The sequence below is a fragment of the Coloeus monedula genome (assembly GCF_965178545.1).
Source record: "Coloeus monedula genome assembly, chromosome: Z".
NCBI lineage: Eukaryota > Metazoa > Chordata > Aves > Passeriformes > Corvidae > Coloeus > Coloeus monedula.
In genome coordinates this window covers 67,681,620-67,697,658 of record NC_138822.1, presented here as the reverse complement: position 1 = coordinate 67,697,658, position 16,039 = coordinate 67,681,620, and the positions used below count along the sequence as shown (strand labels likewise).

Genomic DNA, 16,039 nt, shown 5'->3' with positions numbered 1-16,039 from the left:
TTTCTGTAAACTGCCAACCTTTTCTTGTCCTTACGAAGTGTGCACTGCAGGAATTTTCCAGGCTTTGATTCAGGAACGTACTTAACTTTTAACCTTAATTTAAAATCGCCTTAAAGTCAACAAGGTTTTAGCATGAAATCACAGAGATAAGGGTAATGGATAATCAAACACCTTTGTGAACAGGGTCACGAAGATAAACAGTCTATACAGTTTTGTATATAATTAAGCAAGCCAGCAGATGGAAGAGAACAGCAAATAACTGATTGCTGATGTTTGCAACCAAAATGTAGGAAAATGGAGTGTATCAAATGGTATGTAAAATGGTTTGTCATTCTTGAACTTCGCCTCAGGATTTTCAAGAGCCTGTAGGACTAAGCTAATTGGTATTATTTATTAATTGTGGTTGCTGCTTGTTAATACCACAGAATACTTCAAGTTTTATTAGTTCAGTCTGTGGAGAGCAGTTTTCCTCCAGATTTTTGGGAAATTTACTTCAGTAAACTCATCACTATAATGTGAATGTATTTTGGCTGTCTAAGCTAGATTTTTTCCTTTGCCGCCTTGTTCTTAAAAAGGATAAGTTTGAGATGAACAGACGACAGATACTTTTTAAAATTTATTTTTGTATTAACATTTTATAGAATGAGATAGTCTTTGCTAGGGCACACTTTTCCTTTAAGTTAAAACATACTGCATATTTACTGAAATTGTAAAGTGTCATAAAATAAATGCATCACTGTCCTGATACCTATAGTGGCAAATCTGTTGAGGATCTGAGCTAGCTTCTTCTTGTAGATAGAGATAGTATTTACTTTTTCCAAAACCAAGGAGAAGACCAGAACTTGGAGTTACCAACCTGAAGTCAAACTGATGGCTACAACAGTAGAACCTACTTTATTAAAGAGGGTAAATGACTGCAAATTTCTGTCATTCAGAACTGACTTGAGAAGATAGTATTTGCAGGCGAGAGAAACAGAGGTACATTGTTTTCCTTTAAGTCTCTTGTTACAACTGGAGCATGTGTTGAACCCCAGCCTGAGGTATTTTCACCAGCAAAGCCTGCTGAAGCAGTATTTTGCCACCCACAGTGGCTTCTGTTTGTTGGTGTAACTGGTTTTGGGGCAAAGCAGTGAGCCAGACTGGTAATATATTTGTGTTTAAAATAGCTGTTTACCATTGCCTATTAAAAATAACCTCACAGAACAGTTTTTTTATTGGTTTTGCAGCTGTGCTAATGTAGTTCAGGGTAATTCTGCTGTCAGTGTAACTACAGGGGGGGTTTTTTATATTTCTGAGGGAGCACTGGATATTCCTGTGGTTATTTGATTACCGATATATGGAAAAAAGCATGTTATTATTTCACAAGAGGTGTTTCTTTGTCATAAAGATGTATCAAGCAGTCACTTGCATTTTTATTTAATGAGGGTTTTAATACAAATTCGTACCAATGACTGTTACGGACAGCTAAGTGTACTTATTTTCCCTTTATGACGAAAAAAGTGAAAGATCTTTATCTTTTTAACTATTACCAGTTTGTTCTGTTCTTTGCTCTTTTTGTAAGGTGTTTTATTATTTCCTTCCTGGAAACTCAGTGATTCAATTTATTTCTGGAAACACTGATAATTAAATGAAATTGTCAGTGGACCAAAATGGTGTAAATGATGTCCTGTATTGTATCAAATTTCATCATTATGAAAGACACTTTATTGTTGCTTTTGCAACGTGGCTCTTTGATCTTTGTTATCTCATAATGTCTCTATGAATTAGTTTCAGACAGTATTTGCCATTTGATATTCCCATGACAGGCTGGAAAGCAAGAAATTTATGTGCAGAATTTGTTCCTCTCTCTTAATGGGAACATATTTAAAAATGTAAATATTTTTCTCCTGCTGTAAGAGAGAACAGAGGGAGTAACCCTTACCAAATGTACCTCTTGCTCAACACTTCATGCCATAATGCAGCAATGACAACTCTCACATCTCTGGTTAGACAAGGCTTCCAAGTCTTAACAGTAATAAAAAAAAAGAAAAAATACTATGTTTATCAATTCCATGCAATAATCTTCCTCATCCCAATCTTCATATCTTACTCGTTTATGTGGGCAAGAAATGGTTATACTGGTAAATACTTGAATGGCCTGTTGGATTGCTTGGCTGTGTTAAGAAGAGGATCCGCTCTCAAACTGTTGGCAGTTAAACAGGGGACATTGTACAGCAGCTCTGATTTTCAGATTCTCATACTTTTTTGTAGCTTTCGACTAAATTATTTCTGTAGTGAATTCTTTATGTTCATGTTCCTGATTTTTAACATTATCAGCTTAATCCAGTCATTGTTTTGCAACCCAAGTCTTGGAAAACTTGAAAGGGTGCTTCTGTTAAGTTAGCTTAAATTTCTTGAGAAATGGTTGCAAGTGCAAAGTAGATCATTGATTTCTGAGAACTTTAGTTGATATATGCAGGCTATGCTTGTGTATCCAGGCAATTGTCATCCAGAGGGAGGAAAAGCTTGCAAAGTCATTCTGCTGTCTAAAAACTATTCAGAAAAAAAGTCTGTTGCTACAGTCTTGTTGAATATTTGTGGTGAGGAGTACTGCCCTCTCTCAAGGAATGAGAAGCAGGATTACTTGCAGAAACGAGGCTGGAGAACTGGGACGATAGTTCTTCAACAGCAGTAAGTCATGGATGCAGTGCATGTTTGAAAGTGACTTATTGATGCCTGTTGAAGTCAGTCTTTCTTGTCAACTCTTTTTGCGGCTCTGATTAGGCTTTTGCCTGATCTTCTGCATTGACTGGTTGGCGGTTCGTTCTTTGCCTAATGTGGAGCTTCTGTGGAGGCAAGGGCGAGGCTTCCTCAGACACTGAGAGGTGTTAAGGGAGATGATGGTGTAGCCTAGTTTATTGAAGAAAAGGTTGTTGTATTTTGGCAGGAGGGCCTGTGGTATAGGGTGAACTAAGTGCTTCACAGTATTTTTAAGAAAGTAATCAATTTGGGAGCCAATGGCAAAAAGGTTGAGCAGACAAAGAGGTTTCAAGAGGAGCAAACCATCATGGAGAAAATATAAGTTAAAACTGATTTGCATCTTATTGGCAATAAGCAAAATCCAGCATAGCTAACACTTGATATTGTCAAGGCTCTTTGAAAGTAAGTTGGGAAGGAAAAGCCCACCTTCTCCATTTTGCTGTCAGTAATTTATCCCATCTTCCCTCCCCTCCTGTTAATTGCTTCTCTTCACCATGTGTATCTGACAGGTGACTTTAGGTAAGCACTAATTGTCTCTTCAGTAACTTACCATGGCCATTTTTAATATTTGCCATAAAAGGCTGATTGTCTACTCATGCCTTGAGTGTACTGAGTATAAAAGAACAACTGTATTTTGGTGTAAGGTTTTCTAATGCAGCTGCAAAATCTGGATGTTGCTGTTAAGTAAATGAAGCAAGGATGGTACAGGTGATTGCTCCCTGTTAGGTGTGAGTCTGTTGATAGCCTGGGGTAGTAGGTAAAGACTAATGCACACTGCAGAACTCGCTGGTTGTGCTGAAGGTGTAATACAATAGAGCTAGTATATTTCATTCGAAGAAGTAGCAGTTTCAGTTTTCAGACAAAGTGAGCTTCTCAGAACTCTTGATTTCAAATGTATTGCTTAGAGAACACTGAGAAGACAGGAGTTTCTGAAATTTGGAGAAAGATGTGTTAATGAGATGATGGAACAGGAAAAATTCATAATTTTTTGCCAAAGCAGGATTTGTATTTTAACTGCTGTGTCTTAATAGAATGATCATATTCTCAAATTGTAAAATGCTGATCATGTGTTTAAAATAAAAATTGCCACATCATCAACTGGCTCAAACATTGCCTTTCAAGTAAGTCTGCTTTATATAATCTCTGAACTAGCTGGGTTTTTCGGTTTGTTTTTAAATTACTCCTTCATAGTTGAATTCTGCTGTTTAAAAAAATCTTTAAAGTGAATCTGCAGGAATTGTTTGGTCTTTCTTGGCATGTTCTGTGCATATATTATAGTTGCATGAAGTTCCTTGTTTTCTCACTTTATGATCACATTTAATAGGGGTGTGACAGTTATAGTTCTATTCTTTCAAATAGTTTATAATCTTGCAAGCACACGATGAAGGTTTTGCCTCCAAGATGTCAGGAATGGAAAGAGGAGTTACTTCATAGTGTGCTCAGAGCAGTCACACAGCAGCTTTTTGCCAGATCTCTAGTGCCTGTAGCCAGCTGATGAGTGTATTCCAGCTTCTTTAGTTGATGCCTGACTAGAGCAGTGGACATTGCAGTAGGAAAGAATCTGACCACTGTTAGCTGACACTGGCATAATTGCTGTGCCATTCTTTATTAAATGGCATTCTTTAAATGGCATTTTTTGTTACAGAGAGGCAAGCTTCTTAGGGAGCGATAATGTCTCTTTCCTAAGATGAATGATATATTTAGAAAAATGGTCAGGAGGTTGGGTAGATACACAATCCTTTTATCAGGTTAAAAAAAAAAAAAAGCTATGTTATATGTTGGTTAGCATCAGCAACAGAAGTTCTGTCATCTTTATTTGATAGATCAAATCAGAGGCATCTGTAGAAACTTGAGCACCACAGCTCAACTGTTGATGTTGTAATTAGTGACACATTTCTGTGTCACTAATTCCTAATTCTGTGTGTCACTAATTCACTAAAATCATCTGTGGCGATTTCAGAACTGACAGCATTATTTTAAATTCACATTTCATGGTCTAATTTAAGAGGTACTTCTGCCCTGAGATGCATCACTTGAGGTGAAAACCTAATGTGTATTCATGATCCACTCACAGATGTCATCTAGCATGACTAAATGAGTGGCCATGGGAAGCAAAATATTAGGCTGTATGATTTATCCTAAACTTGTTTTACATGTATGCATGCTGGTACTTCCATAGGATAAACATACACCAAAGGCTTTTTCTGTAACAGCTGTGTTCTTTTCTGAGACAAAATAATCATGCAGTGAGTAGGAGTCTACCATTTGTAAGGTAATCTTGTAAAGCTCTGTCTCACTTAAAGGAAATGGGATTACAGTATTCTTAAATCTTCTACATGTGAAGGAGTTTTAGATTCAAACTGTCTCTTAATAAGTCTAGTATCAGTGCATCAATGGATGTAGGATCTGAATTCCTGACAGTACCTTTAAAATTGAAAGAAAAATGTGTGTATTGTAGTATTGTCATTTAAAATCCAGTACACTTGATCTAGAAAAGCACTGGATCTGAATTTCAGCATTTGCATATATAAACAAGTCATCAGTTAATTTTTGAATAGCCAGTGATTTTTTAAATTAGGTATGGCAAGGGAATATCTCTGCTAATAAAGAAGAGCAAATGAATTAGCTGCAAGAAGATATACTTAGTTTTAGGTAAAGCAATTTGTGATCTTAAAAAAAGGTGCAGAGTAGCATGTTTTCTAGTGTCAGCCTTCTGAGCTCCTAAAATGTCTGATAGAATATGTGGAACTTTAGCCAGTCATATAGTTGCCTGAAAAATATGTCTCCTTATTTTCTTGTTACGTTTTAGTTGTTATTTAAAATGTTTAATCATAACTGAATTTACTCATAGGCTTGTTGAAATAACAATGCTTGTTTAGTAAATCCCTTACATTTCACATATAAGTTATTTTAAAAGAATGATAGGTACAAAACCATTGCAAACTGTTGTCCATTGTCTTTTATGTTACTTTTAAATTAGATTTCACTTACTGTTTTATTCTTTGTCATACACTGTTTGTGGATTATTTGTGTCTTCAGATATCTAGTACAATTTTTAGCAGACCTTGCTATTTTTCTATTGTTGCCTTTTTTACATTTCTTCTAAGTCCAGCCCTCTTTGAATCTCTGGGAAATTTTGCTTTGGAAAACACCAAAATTGCACTGGTTTTCTGTTCAGTAATTCACAAGAGTTTGTTTTTTAAAAATCTCTTAAACACTTAATTATGTTACATTGTTGGAGGTGAGTGTATTGTCGTAAGCATTTCAGGAACCAAGGAGGTATGATAATCCATGTATTTATTAATACCTTCAAAGAGCTCTGAAATATTTGTGAGATCTATCTTGGTTTTACAAAAAGCCTATTTATGTTGTTGTTCTGCCATGTTCTGTCCAGCTGTCTGTTGCTTCTGTTTTGAACTCCTTTAGTTGCACACAAACCGTAATTTTCTACTTCATAACTCCTGACTTTCCGTGGTATCCTTTCTGAAGGACTGTCAGACACCTGTTCCTTTGATAGTAGTGCTACTTGGATGAAAGGTTATGCACCACAGTTGGGCAGTTTTGTATTTCAGAAGTGTTGGATCTCTCTCATCTGATTTCAGTGATTCGGTGTATCTGGATGGTCTTCTGTGCTGACTTTTCAGTGAGAGAGAGTTTCCCAGGCTTGCCCTTACTTGGAGAGGCTGTGTGTTGAGCTCTTCTAGATCTTCTGTGGACACTGCTTAACTGTTTTGTTTGTTCTTTGAATAACTGGTTGTTTTGGTCCACATCAATTAAATGTTTGCTCTTTTATGATAACAAGGTTGTCCTCTTGGGTAGAACATAGTAACAGCCAATGATGAATCAGGCCAAAGATGCACTTACTTAGTTCAGTACCCCTTTTTGACAGATGACAGTAGTAGACATTCTTAAAAAACGTGTATGGGTAAAGGAGATAATTGTGTTACCTGCAATGCTTTCTCAGCATCCTTTCTTCTTAGGTTAATCAAAATACCTGTATGTACCACCTTGTAAAAAAAAACTTCCCAGAATGGTGGGGGTTGTAAGGGACCTGTGGAGGTCAAGCTCAAGCAGGGTCATATAGAGCAGGGTGCCCAGGACCACATCCAGGGGAGAGTTCACAACTTCTCTCAAGCTACCTGAAAATTATGTTAATGTTATAATGAGTCATAATTTAAGTTAAAGAATTTGCAGATTACCTATTTTTGGGCAAAAAGCAAGACACCAATGTAACCAGTAGGTCTTAAGACTTGCAAATAAGATTTTTTTCAGTGTTAAAATAATGGATTGCTTTAAATCGTTAAGAAACTCTTACTTTGAAGTTAAGATAATGGAATCCAAATTGTAAACTACAGGAAACATCTGAATTTTTCACCTGGACTTTTCATTTCTTTCAAATATCATTTATAATATTGTGGCTATGGTAAGTATCAATACAGTACAAATACTTCTACATATTCAGCATAATAGAATTGCTTAGGACTTTATGAAACATGTAATCTAAATTCAAGACAAGTTGTGCAATTCATCAAAGCAGCTCCTCATATAAAATACTGCATCCTGGTTCGTTCAGTGTGTTCTTATATGCTGCAATTAATATTTTTTTAATCGGAAAATGCTCTTGGATCTTTTTCAGGGTTCAGCCGATCCCTTAAACAGTGCATTTCACCTGACATATAACATGGTATTGAACTTGCTTCGAGTAGAGGAAATTAATCCTGAATACATGTTAGAAAAATCCTTTTATCAGTTCCAGCATTACCGAACTATTCCAGAAATAGTGGAAAGTAAGTACTGCTGCATGTTGTTCCCATGTGAGTAGGTATAATATATGGTGAGATTGGGCAGTTAGACTTTATTATGCTCATACGAGTTTTTACCTGGGCAGTTTTTATCTTCCCTGCCAACAGTTGCCATTGCACCATTTGTTGCCGCGTTGTAGTTTCAGTAAGAGTAATTTCCTCTTGTTCTTAGGACTCACATATGCACTGTCAGTTTATGAAGAGAGCTTTCCTCTCTGAGTCAGACAAGAAGGGTTGTCACATTGCTAAACTGTAAGGCAGGAAGAAGGAAAAACAATTTAAAAATTCCCATGGCTTATTTGAGATGCAGGGAAAAAAATCTTAGGGAAGGAAAATCTTCCTGCTTTTAATATCCCAGTACAATCTGTAAAAAGAACTTAAGTACACTGCATTCAGAGTAGTGTAGGTAAGAAATGTTTATTATAATAATAAGAAAAATGCAGAGAGATCTGAGACATTATTTGCAGTCTGTTGAGTAACTGCATTTTGAGCCATGATCCTTAAATAGTGAGTTTTCATGCACCAAAGTCAGTTTCCGGAGATTTCAGACAGTGTTTGAGAGTGAGGCCTCTTACAAAACTTAAGTACATGAGAGGTAATTATTAATGAGGAATTCATCTGGTCATTTGTTAATTGAATGTTATGAAAGAAAGTGTGTATGTGCATGTAGCTTTGATAGCCGTGCAGAGGGAGGGTTTCCATTATGTCTCTGTTAGTTTGCAGGTGCAGTAGTAGTTAAATAAAGTATTTCTTTCCTGACAACCTCTCTGTTCCAGTTGGTATGCCTAGATCTTTATTCTGTCATTCCAGCATTGCTGTTTAAATAGAAAAATGGAGCTGAAGAACATTTTTCATAGTTCGTGCACAGTTTCACCATAGGCACCATACTGGGCATTAGAATTTTGTAATCACTTCAGCTGCAATTAAAAACACAAAGGAGAGAACTGGCTACTTAGACTAAGGAAGAAAGTATGCCATGAGTATGAATGAATGGCTTATTTCTTTGAAAAATTGGCAGGTAAAAATAAGGAGCACTTCCCTGCGTTGTCTCTCAAGTCCCAGTGAAGTGGGATTTCTGGGCCACTTACGAGCATTCAAAAATAGCATGCAAGAGGATGAGTTGGTAGAGAGGGAAAAGAGATTTTTATAATCTGTCCTTTGTTTATGTTTGCTGATGGTATTACCAGAATGAGAGAATGAATCATACTGCTTAGAATAAAAACCGATTTGCATAAATAAGATGTAAAAATACTGGAGGAAGAAAATACTGATTTCGACTGATAAATCAGAACCTAAAACAAGTTAGGAAGAACATCTTCTAACAACTCACCTCTTGTTGGAACGCTTCTTTTTAGAAGATGTCCTTGAGCAATCTTATTTTTGTAGGAGGAGATAAAAAGCGCTGGTAAGCATCGAATACCTTCCTGCAAAATCACTGCATGTTTTAATGTGACTTCTGTGCAAACCTAAATCAGTTAGTCCTGGATAATTGGGTGTCTAGCCTTTTCCAGTTTCTCAAGCTTGTTTATTTTTTAAAAATAATACTGGAACTTAATTCTCTATAAATAAAATGCAGGGGACGAATGTACAGATTTCTAGCCTTCCAGAGAATGGGTTCTTGTAAGTAGAAGATGAATACTAAAAGTGGTCACAAAATATTAGTCATGTAGATCTGAAAGTGAAACACTGATTTCTCAGTCTGTGTGAAGATACTAATTTCCATGAGAATTTACATGTCATTTTAGGAGTCAATAATTTGGAAGCACAGTACAACAAAATTGTAATTCCCAATGAAGAAAATGTGGTGATATACTACAGAATCCGCCAGCAGCTTGCAAAACTGGGTAAAGATATTGAAGAGTATATTCACAAACCAAAGTACTGCTTGCCCTTTCTACAGCCAGGAAGACTGGTAAAGGTAGTTTGATTTTTCTTTTGTTTTGTTTTTAATTTCTGCCTATTTTTGAAATTTGCAAGGTTCATTTGTGTCTGCCAGTTTACCGTCTTGAAAAATTACATGCATCACACTAAGCACCAGTTTTTACTTGTGTTTCTTTGCTAAGCATTCAATAATGCAATAAAAGAAATACTGTTTTCATGATGAATAGTAATCCATGACTGCTGTTGTAAATATCAAAAATACAAAAAGTTGTGCTTGCTAGGATGTTATTATAGGTGGGTGATGTTACAACATCTTGTAATTTTTCCAGGTGAAGAATGAAGGTGATGACTACGGATGGGGAGTGGTTGTTAATTTCTCTAAGAAATCAAATGTTAAGGTAAAATACATGTTGTCTCCATTATCAAAATATATATCTGACTGGTTTTTCTGAAAAAAAGATGAAACTCCTATTCTCTTTATAGTTCTCAAAGGCAAAAAAATTTCCTTCTACCCCAAATTTACAAAAAGCTCTGAACTTCCTGAAGTAAAAGTGTAAAGTAATGAAGTTCTAGAAGATGGAGAAAACTCCACGTCTTGGGTTCAGTTTTTAACTTTTAACATATTTGTGGAGGAAATGCTTGCTTTTACATAGCACTGAAAATGTTTTGAACTAAGTTGTTTCTGAGACATTGCCAGTGCTAATTTAAGCTGTTAATGAGAAAGTTGAACAGCTTTAATGAAAAAAGCTGTTTAAATGAAAACCTAAGTTAAAAGCATATTTTTCCGTGGTACCATTTTTGCTATAATTTTATCAGGAGACCATTGGCATTAGTTGCTAGGTCTAAATGCAAAGTTGTCTTTGTTGAGTTCTGGTGGTGCCTGTTCATTGTGGCACCTTTTGGTGCTTCTCTAATATATATTTGTTAAAGAGGAAATGAGAAAAATGTGTGCATACAGAACTTATTAAAAGAGATTTTGTTCTGGTTTTCCATCTTCCTTTTGAAAGTCATATTTCTTTCTTTTTTCAAGTTGAAAAACTGGACACTTACTGCTGTTGCTTAAATCTTTGCTTTATATCATAGAGACACACAAGTAGTAAACCAGATTGCCCCCCTAGTCACAGCTTTCTATGTAAAATTCCCAACTTCTGTGTCATTTGGAGGCAGTTCTTCTATCTGTGACATATTTATTCACATATGTATTTGCCTTCCCTATCTGGTCTGTCTCACTGTTGTATAAGCCTTTGGCTTTGAATATTAGCTTTGAAATTCCAGTCTGTTTTGCAAGAGATGGATGTGGCTCCAGCAGCACTTTTTTCATTAAGTCATTCTAGCAGCTGGGTTGAATTTTTCCTTCTGAGTGTGTGGAAAGAATGACAATAGGTGGTGGAAATTAAGGAACAGACTTAAAGCTATGTAACTTTTAAAGTCAGTATGAAAGGACTAGTTTCTATGAGCAGAGGCAAAACAAGTTACTTGAAGAAGTTGTTGTTTACCCATTTTAGTGTCTCTTCAATGCATTTTTGTCCTGAGACACAGATGCCATTTACCATTACTATTTAATGTATACAAGTATACTTACTTAGTACTGGAAAGATATTACTTACGCTGCATCTTTAAACCTTCATCCACTTCTAAGCTGAACAGTTCTTTGGGTTTGCTTTTAGAAATCATGTTGAATTCAGTCGATATTACTAGATTAGTTGCAAACTTTTCTTCACTATATCATCGTTTCTAATTAAGTCTTTTTTTCTAATGAGAAATCTATGTAATTAATAATGACATTTAGGGCTATAGTATGTCTGTATTTCACATAATATTCTTAGTTCATTGCACTGTGAAAGTAAATGCATGAGTCATGCCAGTTATGTTTATTATTAATTATGTGTAGATGCTTTTCCATCATAATTTCAAAATTCAGTGTTCCACAAAATTGTCAATGCAAATAGCACTTTACTGTTATTCAGAATATAATTTATCTCAAGCAGGGGTGCTTGCTATATACTCTACATTATAGTAGGCAGCAAAATAACTATGTCCTTTGGAATTCATACAAAACCCAAGTATTTTTGAGTGAGAAATTTTATTTTCACTAGATTGTGCCAGCAGTAAGCTAGTGATACTGTTGTGCTGTTGATAGTCCATATTATCTGATCCCTGATTCTAGACAAGAAATTTTTGTCTCTTAGCAATTATTGATACTAAAATTTGAGATGCTGCAGTTCTGTCTTCCCTGTTTAGATTTATCGTAATCCTTGTATATTTATAATGTTTACTATATAAACATCTCTTTTAGTGCTGTGTCATGGTCATTGAATTTTCAGTGAGTTTGATATTACTAATCTGGGACTCTGAATTCGTTACCTGTGCTATACTTCTTGGTTCCTGGGCACAATCACCTTTCTTATTTTGGTTTGTTTCCAGGCACATGAAGTAAGAGATGTTTCAGGGCAAATCTAAAATCTTAAGAATACAACTAATCCTTCAGTACTCTGCCAAAAAGGGCTTAATTTTGTCCTTGAAACATGTGACTTGATGGCAGTGTGAATTAAAGAATCATTTAAACTTGATATGACAGAGAAGTCTGTGGATAACAAGTTTTCTAAGGGTTCTAGTCTCCTTTTATTTTTGCATATAGAAACATGTCTGTCACTGTTCAGAGATGTAGTAACTATACTGTTGTAGGAAATCCATGGAAGGAAACAGTACACATTCAAAATGTAGTTGTGGGTTGAGTCATGTCTAGTCAGCATTGTCTAAAAGCTGTTGGTGTACGTAAACTTAAAGAGAGTAATGTTAACAGCAGATGTTAATGATTTTTATACTCCTGCTTTATTAATAAGTTTGCAATGCAATCAGAGATAGAAATTTTTTTTCCTCTCATAATTTTCTAGATATCTCCAATTCTAGTATTTTCTGTAGCACACTTGTGCAGCTATGAGTTTAGTCTCTACTTCATTCAAGTCAGCATTATGCTTTCCCTGGCTTTGGCTGGATACTGATCTGGTACATGTGGGTATTATTTTAAAATTCTTATTTCAGAGAGTGGCAGTGGTTTGGATCTCCTACATTGCTGTGACTGCTTTCTGCAAATGTAGGATACAATTTAGAGGAACAGTTTCTTCCCCAGCAAGTAATTGGCATTTCTTGAAGAAATAATTTAGCTTATACAACAGGATAACCCTGTTTTTGTCTTTATTTTACTATGGCAGTTTCTCATAGCACTTCTGAGGATCTGTTAAAAATGCTAGTTGGCATGCAGTGAAATAAAGTAGTATGTTGTAGCTTTGTAATGAAAAATACCACCCAGTAAAAATGAACTGAGTTAAGGTGGGATTTCGAAAAGAATGTTTTCTTTTTCTCTTGTATTTGGAAGCAGAAAGCTTGCACATGGTATTTTAAAAGATTATGTCTACGTTTGTGTTAGGCCTAGAACATAGTTCTGTTCAAAGTCTTAAAAATACTTGTTTATAGTAGGAGTGTATCTGAGCAACCCTAGTGCATATTGATCCACTCAAATAACTAATGTCAGGCTTTTTAAAATCAGGATATAAGGAAGGTTATGGCCTTGTGAACAGTAGTCTTTCATCACCCCATCTACATGTTTGAGTTCTTTAAATGAATGTCAGATGTTATGAGTGCATTTTGGGGTTTGTAAAGATGCAGCGTGCAAGATGCAATGTCCTGCTTGCCGCAGATACGAGCTGTTATGCTTGAAAGATTTTTCTGTGGTCTTTATTGTGCATGAAAACTTGAACCTGCAAACCTGCAAATGAAAGAGATCCCCTAATTTTGGTTTGGGTTGGTTTTTTTTTTTAAATGCAAAGTTCAGTACTGCTAGCATGATGCAAATATGCATTACAGTTTTAAAACATATTGGCTTACTTTGGAAGAGATACATCTAGAAGAAAAGGCAAAAGCACCTAAAGCTTCAAGCAGACTTTAGGCTATTCCGACAAGGGAGGATGAGGGAGGGTAATTTTTTCAAGTGTGTTTTCCTGGAGGAGGGATCTTCCAATCAGTTCACCAGAATGTGTGTTTTCAGAATGTACTGCCACACTGAGCTGATACTTTGTAAAGAGACACCGCTCATTTCATACCTTTAATGTTGGAGAAATGATGTGTTTTTCATTCATTCTTTCTGGTATTTTAAAATAACTGTTTCAGACCTGTTCTTTTTCTGTGCCCTCAACAGCCAAATTCCGGTGAATTGGACCCTTTGTATGTAGTTGAAGTGCTCCTGCACTGCAGCAAAGACAGTCTGAAAAATTCTGCTACTGAGTCTGCAAAGCCAGCCAGACCTGATGAGAAAGGAGAGATGCAGGTTTGTTACATGTGTTTATTCTCAGTAGTTCTTCATAAGCTTTCTCAAATCTTTATTTCCAAGCCATTTGCAAACTATGGTAAAAGAGGGACTGATTCATTTAAGGAAGAGAAAGAATCGGTACACCTAACTCTGCCTTATTAATAAATCAAAGTAATAGATTTTTAGTAGTACTGTTTGACAGATGCTTTTTTTAGCAGTAACTTTTCTTTGGGAACAGAACTCCTTCTTTATATCTTAAAATCATTAAGGCTGGAAAAGACGTCCAAGATCATTGAGTCCAACCTTTGAACACCAGCTTCTCACCTAAATCATAGCACAAAGTGCCACCTCCGGTTGCTTCTTGAACCCTTCCAGGGATGGTGACTCCACCACCTCTCTGGACAGCCTTGCAAAACTCATTCTAAAATTAAATTGAAACTTTTTTTAGTGAATATACTTGCTTTATTTAAAATTTTCAGTTTGAAACCCTATATCAAGACAAACAGTTACAATTTTCAGATCAGAGGCAGTTTAATTTGTCTGCAGGTTTTTTCTCAGGAAGTGGATTTAAACCTTGGAGTTCAATGCAGTATTGATTCTTCATGGTGTCATGATGCTTTTGATACTTAGGAATTATGTGTTTTCTGGCTTGATGTTCTCTGCTGTTAGCATTCTTATTCAAGTATATGACAATAATTTGTCTGGTTTGGATCAAAAGAGGTATTCCAGCAGGTAAGATGCGAGGTAATAGAAAAACTGTTGTTTTGTTTTCACTTGTAGTCTCTCTGTAGAGAGAAACTGCATTCAGAATTTTCCCATTTGGACAACTACTTTTCTTCTTTATGAGTACTTTAAGTCATTAACCACATTTTCCTGCTTTCTGGTATTCCTTTACCCACTGCTGCGTGCTTGTGCACTAAGTTTTCCTTTTCCCTTGAAAAAGTTTTGCTATGGACCAGTAATAAGAGGTATGTTTTTTACTGATTTATGAGTTACTACCCTCTCTTTGATAGGTTGTTCCTGTTTTGGTACATCTTGTCTCAGCTATCAGCAGTGTCCGACTTTACATACCAAAAGACCTGAGGCCTATTGATAACAGGCAAAGTGTGTTAAAATCTGTACTGGTAAGTTCCACTAGGCTGTGTAAGCACTCTGCTGTGATTAGTGAGGTACTCTTGAACCCAAGGCAGCTTGATATAAAGAAATTTGTGGAAAGCATCTGTCACATCTTCAGCTTTATTCTTTAAAGGGGTTGGAAACCACAATGTGTGTCAATTGTTTCTCCTTGTCACGTCATTTAAAACTGATTTTGAAAACTGCTGAAATGTCATGTAACTTACATTACAGCCTCCTGTGTCTCTATAGTTATGCCAGCTTATTTGTAAAATGTAGTTTATTTTGCTGTTACTAATCATAAAAATAAAAATCTTTTTTCATCATTTTAGGAAGTACAGAAACGGTTTCCTGATGGAGTGCCCTTACTAGACCCTATTGATGACATGGGCATCAAAGACCAAGGGTTGAAAAAAGTAATCCAAAAAATAGAGGCATTTGAGCATAGGATGTACTCACATCCTCTTCACAATGATCCAAACTTGGAAACCATATACAAACTTTGCGAAAAAAAAGCACAGGTAAAGATACAAACAAAATCACTTTGTATTTAGCTGGAGTGGGGGAGGGAGGTTGTCTTCTTACTTGCTTTTCTTTTTATTTGCTAAGCCCAAATCAGCCCTTTTAAATACAGTAAAATTACTGAATCTCAATAACAAAATGGCTGAGTTGGTAGTATGCCCTTCATTGATACAGATGCAACATATGTCTGAAAAGAAGACTCTTCAGAGGAAGTTTTCAGGAATTAGAAGGTTACAGAGCTCTTTTCCACTGAGTAGGCATAGCACAATGCAGCATAGGAAAAGTCTTCATAGATAATTTCAATTGATAGGTTTGCAAAAGTATATTAAAAATAAAGTTGCATTACTTGATGGGGCTTACTAGCTTGAGGAGTATACCAGAGGAATCATCATGCTACTGCTTCCTGAGCTGACTCTCAGCCTGGAAGCAATGCACTTACTTATTTTGCCTAGAGTTGTACCCTCCTAGACTGAAACTGATTGTGCATAAAACCAGCTGTCATGTTTCTCTGCTGCCTGAGAAAACAGGTTCTCCAGCAGCCACTTCACGGAAGTGAGGTAGTTCTGGTATGGCCACAAAGTTGCATGTGGTAAGACCTGATGGACCAAACAGCTTTCTGCAAAGGGTGTCTGCTGTCAGGATCTGGACAGTGACTGTGATGAACTGCAAGCCACTG

At 36.1% G+C, this 16,039-nt stretch overlaps 1 protein-coding gene across 2 annotated transcripts in view; it reads left to right on the top strand.

Moving 5' to 3' along the window:
• Positions 1-16,039, top strand: part of MTREX (Mtr4 exosome RNA helicase) — a 41,965-nt gene that overhangs the window by 18,177 nt on the left and 7,749 nt on the right. For both annotated transcript variants that reach the window (XM_082301793.1, XM_082301794.1), the window contains exons 16-21: positions 7,376-7,526; positions 9,287-9,459; positions 9,752-9,820; positions 13,618-13,746; positions 14,742-14,852; positions 15,174-15,362. In XM_082301793.1, the coding sequence (XP_082157919.1) occupies positions 7,376-7,526; positions 9,287-9,459; positions 9,752-9,820; positions 13,618-13,746; positions 14,742-14,852; positions 15,174-15,362 (822 nt within the window). The remainder of the gene's footprint in view (positions 1-7,375; positions 7,527-9,286; positions 9,460-9,751; positions 9,821-13,617; positions 13,747-14,741; positions 14,853-15,173; positions 15,363-16,039) is intronic.